Source organism: Salminus brasiliensis, chromosome 1 (genome assembly GCF_030463535.1).
Source record: "Salminus brasiliensis chromosome 1, fSalBra1.hap2, whole genome shotgun sequence".
NCBI lineage: Eukaryota > Metazoa > Chordata > Actinopteri > Characiformes > Bryconidae > Salminus > Salminus brasiliensis.
This window is the reverse complement of record NC_132878.1, coordinates 69164274-69175946: the sequence shown is the minus strand read 5'-3', so window position 1 is coordinate 69175946 and position 11673 is coordinate 69164274. Positions and strand designations below refer to the sequence as shown.

Genomic DNA, 11673 nt, shown 5'->3' with positions numbered 1-11673 from the left:
GGAGCTTCTGAGACTTGTCTTGAAAAGTGTGTCTGGTTGTGGCGTCTCGGAGGAAGTGTTTAGTTCACCGATTTCTTTGTCGTTTCGTCCTTCTGCTCGTCGTTTAGCATCGTTTACAAAATGAACAGTATATTTACAACGACGGCTCGGTCTGTCCGGGCGCTGACATCGCTGTCCAAGCTAAATCAGACTAACGCTCAGTGGTCCCGGCTCATGTGCTCCGCTGACGTCCAGAAGAGCCTGGCGGAGCTGGTGAAGAAGGATAAGGTGGTGGTGTTTATGAAGGGAACTCCAGCGCAGCCCATGTGTGGATTCAGCAACGCCGTGGTCCAGATCCTCCGGATGCATGGGGTGGACAAGTACGCCGCGTACAACGTGCTGGATGACCAGGACCTCAGGCAAGGTCAGTGGAGATGTGACCTACTGCAGGCCGGCTCACACCGGGCCTGTTTCACTGCTTGTAGAAGTATGGGTCAGTTACAGGTGGAGTAAGTAGATGGATTTGGGCATGCTCAGCCATGTCTATACATTTACATTCTTATAATGTGGTGGTTAAATATGAGCTCTACCTGTCAATTACTCTTTTTTTATTATGTTTTTATTTTGCCTTTAATCCATATTTATGTTCATTTACTTTAACCCAGACTTTTAATGAGTTAACTGAAAAGACAATAAAATCAAGTAAAAAGAAAAAGCTCTGTCCGTGTGCCGTGGTTATGAGATGATAAAATATCAATATATGAAATAAGTATCTAATATGAAATAAGTGTGTGTATCATTTAATGATACACACACACACACATCTATCTATCTATCTATCTATCTATCTATCTATCTATCCCTCTCTCTCTCTCTCTCTCTCTCTCTCTCTATATATATAGCTAACAATCTGTGCTGTCCATAATCTTTTTGAGTTAAACAGCCGTGTATTATATTAACCTCATAGCTCCCAAAAGAGTTCCAACTTAGCTCCAACTAAGAGACCATAGACCCTTTGTTGTGTGTTATTCCACAAGTAATTCTGGGTATGAGAAGGGTTTTGTCTATATTTTGTCTATATGCAGGATCAAATCTAAATCTGATCTAAAATCGCTATTCTACTATCTCCCCCCTCATCCTATCTCACCTAGCTCACACATGTTCTAAATTCCATGCATGTAGTCCTGCATACATTTTCCCAACAGAATGTCTCTATATCCTCTGAACTACCAGCTCAGTAGTATTAATATTACTTCAGCCATGCTGCAACTAACAGTGATGCTGCCTGTCACTAAAACTCTGTTTTAGAGCAAATCCAGCTTCTCAAACTGTAGCCTAAAACTGCTAAAACCTCCCACACTGGACAGAGCTTCCTGGTCATTTTGGCTTAACTTAGTTTGCTTATATTGCAACATTGTTCATATTTGACTTCCTTAAAGGTGCCTTAGAATGTCCAGCTCTATTTTAAAGGTAAAGGTGCACATATTTGCCCATTTTCCTTGGTAGAGTTGAATAATGTGAACTACTATGAACCTCAAACACTGCAAATCCCACATTATCAAGATGGCTGTGAGGATTCCAAAACCCTCAACTGTATTGTAACTCATTAATATTTACACCCCCAAAATTTACATACCCCAGCGTTCCAACCCTAGTACAACTTGGCGGACATCAAGACACACAGCTGTCACTTCGGTTCCTGCTAAAAATGGTCAGTTTGGACCATTTCGTTTGGACCATTTCGTTGTGGTCAGTCATTCCCAGGGTGGGCATCACAATGGCTGCTGTGCATGCCAGATGGGGCGGGGTGTGGGGGGGTTACTGCACAAACCAGGCCTAGTAACCGTATATACTATGTATGTTTATATCATGTATTATATGTAGACATGCCATTGGCTCTATCTGGTAGGACTTGCTGAAAGAAACTGCTGGATATTCGACCATCAGGTAACAGCAACTTTACTTTACTGAGAGTAATGACTGTGTTCCAGTAGTACTATTATGAGTCCCTGATGCTGTTGTATCTTGTTGCAATACAGTGATCTGTGGTTCATGGGGAAATGGGTGAAATACTACCCATGGTTTCTTTAATGTTAGTCAGACAGCTAGTTCACCAGCTTGTTTACTTCTAGTTATATAATGAGACACTCTGGACTCTGGACTGGTTATTTAAGTCTGCATTGTGAACATGTTCACTTATATAGTGTGTTTAATACCTTATAACACTGTCTGACTGACCTCCCTGATCATTCTGCTCCTAGTTACTTTAAAACACTGCATATCACTTTGTGTGTGTGTGTATATATGTAGCAGCACATGCACACTGATCTGCTATGTTGTTGTCTGTGAGCTGTTTGTGTGTGATAGTTGTTTTATAGTGTGGATGAATGCTCTGTGATGTCACCTTTTTACTTAAATGGTGCTTCTGCATTGCACTCACTTGTTTAAGCTGCTGTTCAACTATGGTTTAAACCCAGAGACTGGTGCTAAAGCACACGTTTCACCCTCTGTTGAGCGTGATGTGAGGGTGAGCGTAAAATGATTCGCATATTATATACATGTGTCTGGAGGAAAAGAGGCTTCCTCAAACCGTCAGAACTGCCGATATTACAGGTGTTGAAGTTCCTCTGTAGACTGGTTCCACACTGCAGACACTAAACCGCCCCATTCTCTCTTTTCTGAGAGTGCCTCTTCTTCCTCACTGTTGCAGACTGTTGCATGTCCATTTGTAGAGCTCTAACTCAGCAGAGCAGTGGCAGAAACGAAGGACTGGAACAGGATCAGCCCAATGCCGATTCGCTGGATCAGATCGGGGCAGCCATACTTATGAAATGTTTAGGGTTGGCCCAATTAATAATGCGGTAACCCAAACATTTGTTTATGTTGGATTTAATTTCCTCACTTATTGTTCAGAAGTTTCAGCAGTTGCTTGGCCTTTAGATAGTAGAACATGCTATAGATTCTTGCCTTTTTTTGGTTTTGCGCTGGGTGAGAATGTCTTCAAGCATGACGATGTTCTTTACTGATAAAACATTTAATTGATGAAAAAACATGAGAGGAGGCTGCGTCTGTATAATTGAATAAAACCTCTTTCCTGTCTGCTCTCATTGTTTTTACCAGATCTGTAGCTCATGTGGATCTGCTAGTCATCTCTGCCAGTATTTGGAAATGAGTGGAGGGGGAATTTCCAATAGGGGTTAGCTTTGTTTCCTGGTGAGTTTATCTGTGTGAACCTTGGAAAAGTGAGCCAATAGAAAAGCCGGTGCGGCTGTGGTGTCTTCTTTCTGAAAAGCCTCTTTGTCCCTGCATTGAACTCCGTCTGCTTTCAGGATCTGATCAGAAGTGCAGGTTAAGAGTGTCAGCTGCAGCTGATGGCGGAGGTTCTCTGGTGTAGGCGAACGTTAAGAGCGTGCTTTGTGCGTTCAGATTGCTTTTATCTGTCATGTGCAGCAGAAGCAACTGGGCGTCGACTATACAACCCTGAGAACTAGATACTACCCCCCCCTAAAATGACTGAACTCTGTGTTTGTGTGTATTTCTCAAATGACAGCCTGGACTTGTGTGTGTATTTGTATTCGTGTGATTATAGTTACTGTTTTTTAAGAATTTGCTTCGATTAAAAAAAAAATGCCACACATGGTCGATCTGACGCTCTGACTGCCTGACGCTGGTCTCTCGGGCTTCTCTGTCCAGCTACCTGATAAGCTCTTCCTACAGTTACAGTGCACTTACAGCACTCCCTGCTTTCTCGTGTCTTTCACTGGTCGTTCTGTGATGATGACGTTTGTTTATTATTGTTATTCTTCTTCTTATTATTCTTCTTATTATTCTTATTATTATTAGTTGTTTGTGTTGATTGTACCTGAAATGATTGTGACTCTTAATTGTTCTGTTCTTCCTGAAAGGAGTGAAGACGTTCTCCAACTGGCCGACGATTCCTCAGGTGTTCTTTAACGGGGAGTTTGTGGGAGGCTGTGATATTCTCCTGCAGATGCATCAGAGCGGAGATCTGGTGGAGGAACTGGAGAAACTGGGCATCAGGTCTGCTCTTCTGGATGCAGAGAAAGAGTCCAAGTAGGAGCGGCGCCAGTCAGTGGGAGCCGTGTGGGTTTGGAGATACGCACATTTCCGCTAAGGCTGACCTGCTGAAGACCAAACTGCTTTCAGTCGATTGAAGGAAGTGATGTCAAAAGTACCAAAAGTGGCAGAAATCACTTCAGAACCACACTGCGTCACACACACTCACTCTCTCTCAGCTGTCTACTTCTGTGATCATTTTAGAAACACTTATGTAATGCACTGCATATTTAAGATGATGTACAATGGAAATATATTATGAACTGAATTATTCTGAGCTGTAGTTTTGGAGGCATACCTACATACTTTTTGTCAATAAAATATTTTGAAGGCAATATATTATTAGCTCTGGAACTTTTTCTCCAATTATGTGAATTTTATTTGTGGCTGACTTCCTGCCCCAGATAGCAGTTTTTGTTTATTAGGGATGTTCAGATATCAATACTGATACGTGAACTGGCATCGACCGATACCATTTTTGAATTAAATAAATCTCACCATGTGGGAGAGGTATCTCTCTTAAGACATCAGGACTGACTAAAACGTTACTTTACAAATGAACCCAACCTTGTCACTAAAATGTAAATATAATAATTGTGCTGGGCACAGTGTTGCCTGGGACTTATTCTGAAAGTCAGACGACCTGAATTACTTGCTGATAGACAATAACAGGTTGAGAACACCCTACTTTCTGTTTCTCATCATATGTGTATAACATCTGTAAGTTACTCTGATCCTGAGTTATGAAGTCTAGAATACCGGTTGTGCTTAAAAATGGGTTACGTAAAATGGATCGGAACCCTTGAATCAGACTAATTATCCGATACCCAATCCAGCTACTTTTGGTAGTATCGGGGCCGATATCCGATTTTGTATCAGATCGGTGCGTCACTATATGAAATGATGTGGTATATTTTGTTAAAACAAGGCTAAGCAGTTCGTTTTACAGGTTTAAACTGTGATCTAAAATAATTATTACAGAGCTTTTTTTAACAAGACAAGATTTCTTGTTTTGCTGGAATGTCCCAAATAGTCCCAGATTGTCCCTAGATCAATTACTAGATGGGTTTTGGAGAAGGGCTCATAATCACATTTGTTTGCACAGAAGAATTGCTCCTAAACTGTGGATTTATCACTCCCATTTAGTCATTATTTTATTTTTCATAGCTTTTAGTGTTATGTTCCTGTGGAAGGCTAGCCACACTAGGTGTTGACCTGCACACCGATAATACAATTGCCATCTTTGAGATGGGTATGAAGATATACTCTAGTCTCAAAGAATTTGGTTTACTGAATTTTAACTGTTTCCCAGATGGGGATTAAGTCTAGTCCTGGACTACCTTGTCTTCTTAATGGGGAGTCTTTATTCAGAAGGCTAGGCTTAATCCCAGTATGGGAAAACATCCCAATATGTTTTTTATGCTGTGTATTGTAACTGTGAAATGTCAACAAATGACCACATTTTGTGCACTTTGGAACCGAACAAAGTCCTAAAAAAAAAAATTTAATCGTATCCATATTAAGTGTTTGCTAGCATGGTGCTGGTTGACCAGCATAACAGTGTTCAGAATACATTTGCTCTATGATGTTTTTTTTGTTTGTTTGTTTTATTATATATAATTTTTTTTATATATAAAAAAAGATTAGTGAAAGTGATACAAATACATTTCAAATCGATACAGTCCAGCACAAATCCATCCTAATAGCAGTTTGTTTTTTTTGTTTTTTCATACACCATGCTGAAGCAGTTTGACGTTAGGATGAAAATGCTCCAGTCCAGTACAGTTTAGTGTGCACTCAATACAGCATCTCTGAAGTTTATTTATTTATTTATTTATTTGAAATGCAAATCAAGTACATTTGAAAATTTGATTTGTGAATGTAAAAACTATTTTAGGGTTTAGAGGCTCTTTCTACGCTGTAAGCAAAAAAGAGTTTTGTTGACTTTGACAGTAGTATATTTAAACGTCTCTATAAAGAATCATCTACATAAGGTTTTCTTTGTATGTGAAGAGGCATTTTACCTAAGATAATGATTGTTATCATCCAAATGGTTTTTATCTTTGCCAAAGTGCCTCTAGTCCAGATTAAAAAAAAAAAAAAGAGACTGGGAACTGCACTCAAAGTCCATATTTGATGACTTCTGCTTTACGTTAATGCAACTCTTCCTTCACAAAACAGGTGTGCATGAGGTTTGTGGTTCTCCAGCCAGCCGTCTGGACCTCTCTATCTATTCATGTCACCCCCTAGTGGACATTCATGAAAATACCAGAACATTCCAGCCCTGTTGTATGCAGCATGTAATTGAGGAGAATGTGACAGGGTTGACAATTTCAGGCTACAATAGACCTTTCTTTGAAAATGGTTTAAAAAAACTGTGCTTGACGGACCCTCTTGAGAATGGGTAAAACAGCAAATGAATAATAATGATGTCACTTCCACTTCACAAAAATATATCCAATGTATCCTGTTAAATGTTAATGTTAATGTTAATGAAATTTCATCACTTTAAAACAAAGTGGAACTAATTATTGTATCCTCATAATGCTAAACTCAGCTGCTGGACATGAATTTGTTATACACAATTTTGAATGATGAATGCCAGGTTGGAGGCTAAATTAATTGCAGAAATATGCACTGATATGGGGTCCCAGTGGCTGGATTTAGAGAAAATGCATGAAGTTTGTGTTCTTTGGGAAAGGAAAAAGGGCAGTTTTCTGAACCTCCACTAGGTGGTGACATGGTATTGCAAATTGGAAATAAAGCTTGGAGGGGTGGGGGTGTCATTATCGCTTAATTGGTTCTTTCCTATCATGGAACTCCTATTGTAGATGGTTCTACGTAGCACCAAAAAGGGGTTTCCAGTGTGGGTCTTTCCAAATCACCATTTCTAAACCTTTTCAGGGAGCACACGCTTAGTTTATTCATATGTAGGGTAATGTATTTGAATTCCCTTTAAAGTAAATTAATTTAAATGCAAATGTTATTTAGCTTTTAACTTCAACATGGTAAAATATCATGGTTTTGACTACATAAGCACTATTTACCCAGCACTGATTTACACCTGACCACATAACTGTGTCAATTTTAAGACAGATAGAAACTCGCACTGCATCAGTTTACAGCTGTTTAGCTCTTCCCACTAAACCTACAGCAGTTTAGCCCCCACTCGTTCAGTTGTTTAGCCCTTCTCATTCAATCTGCAACAGTGTAGCCTACAGCAGTTTAACCCCACCTTTTTGCCCACATCAATTCAGCTCCACCCATTCAACCTGAGCCCTGCTCATTCAGGCTACAGCAGTTTAGTCCCACAGATTTAGTTTATAGCAGTGTAGCCCCACCTGTTCGGCCTACACCAGTTTAGCCAGTTTACCCAGAAATCTGACTGTCATCAGTGCTACTCTTCCTGCACCGCATGCAAATCTAATCTCCTGTGGCTGTTTTTCGTATTATCAGAGCTGTCCATCCCAACACACACAAAGTGGACAGGTGTAAATTTCCCTTAATTTTTGAAACTCTCTTCTACCTTCGTTCGCTGTGTGTGCTGTGCACTAAAGAGATTTTATTGATTGTGACTCAGTGGCCTGATCAGATCCATTAGTACATCTATTCACGGATTCATTTACATTCAGCAAGAGGACCCTAATAACATCCCAGCACACAGATCCGAGGGAATCGGTGGAGCTTCACTATGATGATGTTAAGAACCCATTTGTGCCCAAATATCCATATTCATGTACTACCACTGACTCATTTCAGCGGGTTTAACGAATAGCATCATTATTTTATACCTATAAAACTCTGTAAGGCTCCCATGGTATGAAAATCGTCCCCTTTTTAATAAAGGGCTTTTTGCTTCTAAACATACTTTACACACCCCAGTCGTAGTATTTCTTTTTGTCTCCTCATGAAGAACCAGGGGTACGTTTTGTGTCCTTTGGTTTCTTTTGGTTCATACAACCTATGTGGTGTCCGGTGTTTGGTATGGCAGAGAGAATGTAGAAACTAAAAAGAAAGATTTTGTGTTCACTTATGATTTCACAAAAAACAACATGGCATACACTGGTTTAGCTCTGCCTATTCCAGCAGTGTAACCCCCTTATTGTTAGTTTATTAGAAACAGGTAAATGGGTTCTAATATTGCATTAAATTGTAAATTTAAATTTACAATTTAGTAAATTTAGTAAATTGGACAGGACCTAATGTTAGTATATTAACTGACTTTTTGATCTTGTATTTTTTGAATATTTGGGTGACTAATTATTTTTTGGGGAGTATTTTGTCCCAGCTGTTTTTTCTTTGTCTTTTCTTTTTATTTCACCAGAAAACTGCTATGTGTAGTCTGTCCTGTTATCCCTTACTGGATACACACTTCCATACAGACTGTAGAGTAGGTCCTGCATTTTTCAGCCAGACACCACATCTGCACAGCAGCAATGTCCTGATTTTGTATCTGTGATATTCAGAGGAGAACATGATGAAGAGAGTTCTCTACTGGAGCTTAAGTTATGTTTTGGAAAATAACTAAAGACAGAATTTACAGTAATCTAACAGTAAAAACAATACTCAGATGCTTTGATGAATAATTTAGCAGATATACTTTTTCTCCATCTTGTGCATAACTTTAACCTTTCTATACTGTTTCACAATTCCGCCATGAGTCGCTTGTTCTGGACTTGTTATTTGTTTATTTATTTTTGTTTGTTTGTTTGTTTGTTTGTTTGTGAGTGATGTACTGGTGTGATGCTCTTTTCTATAGATTTTCATATATCTATACACTGTTTTATGCCCTAAAAGGAATAGAGTCTCATCCATTTTAATCTTCAATAATCCTTTAAAAAGTCTTAAAAAATATTATAAAAATATTATAGTATATGATAATTATAAATGTGCCTCCTATGTGTTGCAGTCGTATAAGTATGGTTTCTGTCTTTGGGAGGTAGCAGGGTTGATCTCTAATGATCCCTCCGAAACCATAACTTGCCTAACTCTCTCTGGGTAGGTAGGACCGTAGCTAGTGTTCTCCTCCAAGCATGTTGAGGTCCAGTGGTGTTTTCTTAGCAGCAGGTTAAAAAGATGAGGTGGAGCTTAACACATCTCAGAGGAAGAACATGCTAGCCTTCACCCTCATGCTAGCTTGTACTAGTAGCTGGGGGGCATCCTAGCAGGTTGAGGGGAACCTGGGAATTACCAATTTGGTGGTAGAAAAAATAAAAAGAACCGACCTAATTATATGGTAATATTAATGATCATAACTCTAATAATACAATAAGAACTACTGTTATTATTGATACTCGTAATGCATTCAAAATACTGGTAATAATAATACCATGATTTTATAAATAATAACAATGAACATAATAAAAGCATTTATAAAGTAGCATATAATTCATAATAATAACAACAATAACAATAATAATAATAATAATAATAATAATTATTATTATTATTATTATTATTATTATTATTATTATTGTTGTTGTTGTTGTTGTTGTTGTTGTTGTTTTAAAAAAATTCAGACCACTGTAAACAGAAACACACTGACCTGCAGGCTGCCACTTACATCTACAATGGCCTCACTTCCCACATTGCTTCTGCTGTTCTCTTCTTGTTGCTTGGCAACTCGTTTTTTTGTGCAATGCGAGGTAGTGTGTTAAAGGAATCCTCCATGTGGGTTTGGCTGCGCTCACTGAATCAGGTCAGTGGCTGTGAAGCCTAGAGGGTGTTTGACACTTATGCTCTGGAGGGAGACGTGGACTACCTGGTAGGTGCTGGAGCTCCTTCAGCAACCCAGGCGGTCCTCAGGAAGGTCTCTTAGCTGGACAAACAGAGAGATAATCATTACAGGTGCTGCTGGACCCTCTGAGATAAAGCCCCCACAGATATGCTTCCTCCGGAATGGACATACAGAAGATCTGAGAATGCAGGTAACAAAAAGTTTTGTTGTTGTTGTTGTTGTTTTTGATAAATAACAGTCATAGCTGTCTGGTGAATGATTGTCTAGAACAGAAATCGGTCAAACAATGCATCCAGCTTCAGCTCGTCTGCTGGTCCAAGGATATACTGGAAAAAATGAACTACTAGAAATGGTACTAGAAATGAGCTCTTTAAATTGATTCTATAGAGCTACTTTTGGTTCCACAAAGAACCTTTCAAGATCGTTTTTCAGTCTTGTCAAGTATCCAAAATAAACTATGTTCCTGTAGGGCCCACATGGCCTGTGTTTACTGGACCACATAGTACAAGTCAAAACAAGAGGTTTTCCATCATATAGAAGAACAATATCCAAATGCTTCAATGCGCTGTCATGGTTTTATACAGTGCTTGAATACTTGTAGAACACTCGTGCACAAGGCTGTGTTGTATGTGAAGCTGCTGTGTGACTACTTTATTGAACTGCAGGCTACTGAACAAAAATATCTGCCTTTAGAGCTGTATTAAAAATCTCTCTCTCAAAAAAAAAAAAGTCTATTAATTAATAAATTATTAAGTTATTAAAACCCTACTTTCATGACACAATGTTGGGAGTGAGATTGTACACATACAGTATATGACATATCAATGCTATATTACGATTAATACCAACTTTATTATCTGCACTGTATCTTATGTCATTCTTTTCATACCTCGTAATATTCAACACTGTTACCAATGGAATAAAAGAATTTTTACTTTTTTAAAACCAATTGGAATATTTCTCTGCAGAATAGATTTAGTTTGGGTTTCTACATTTTATGAATTGTTATGAGCCGCTATCTGCACATACAGACGGGTTCAAAAGTCTGATAGCACTGACAAATGTTTCTGTTCTGCATTCCTTTCTAGTTTGATACAGTTTAATTATACATTATAGTTGGTGATGATGTTGATAATGATATGATGATGATTCAGTTCAGCAGATCAGACCCACCTATGAGTGTTCTGACCACTAGCTTCAATGTACAAAGGCCTTAACATGACTATATTTCACCTTTATTTACAATCACATAATCATTGTTATTCTTCATAACTTTCCTCTGTTCTAGTTTCTAAAACCTATTTGTTTAAATAAAAAAAAAAAAGGTCCCATGCTTTTAATGTTTCGACTTTGGCATGAAAAATATCCAGTGTAGACTTCCGTCTCCAATTTCCAACTCTCCAGTCCTGTCTCCTTTTTTTCTGCTTTTAAACACCTGAACCAACTAAGTGACTCACTATCAACCTGACTAAGCTGACATGTGTGTGGGTGATGTGAAGAAGAATAAGATATATCAATGTTTATCTGTTTAGTGATCTGGATCACCAGAGTCTGGACCGGTATCTGACTGGATGTGTATCTGACTGGACGTGTGTGTGAAGGCACTCACACACACCTTCTCCCTGCAGCAGGTGGCAGGAGAGACCTGTTGAAGTAGAACGGAGGGATTGACCTTCTGCTGAATTCTGAAACTCAGGCTGAGCTCACGTTCTCCTGATGCTGTATCAGGTGTGTTCTCCAAGAAAAACAATATTAATATAGACTTAATGTTTAACACTTTTTGTAAACCCTTTACAAACTGCTTAACTGCTTATCTTATGTAACCTTACATTGTCTATTAAGTAACCTGAGCATATGAAAGGAAAAATGACAGATTTTGG

At 38.7% G+C, this 11673-nt stretch overlaps 1 protein-coding gene across 1 annotated transcript; it reads left to right on the top strand.

Moving 5' to 3' along the window:
• glrx5 (glutaredoxin 5 homolog (S. cerevisiae)) lies at positions 1–4485 on the top strand. Its single transcript, XM_072688281.1, has 2 exons — positions 1–403; positions 3885–4485. The coding sequence occupies exons 1-2, from the start codon at positions 121–123 to the stop codon at positions 4055–4057; spliced, it is 456 nt and encodes a 151-aa protein (XP_072544382.1). The 5' UTR covers positions 1–120; the 3' UTR covers positions 4058–4485.
• Positions 4486–11673: the final 7188 nt, after the last annotated feature.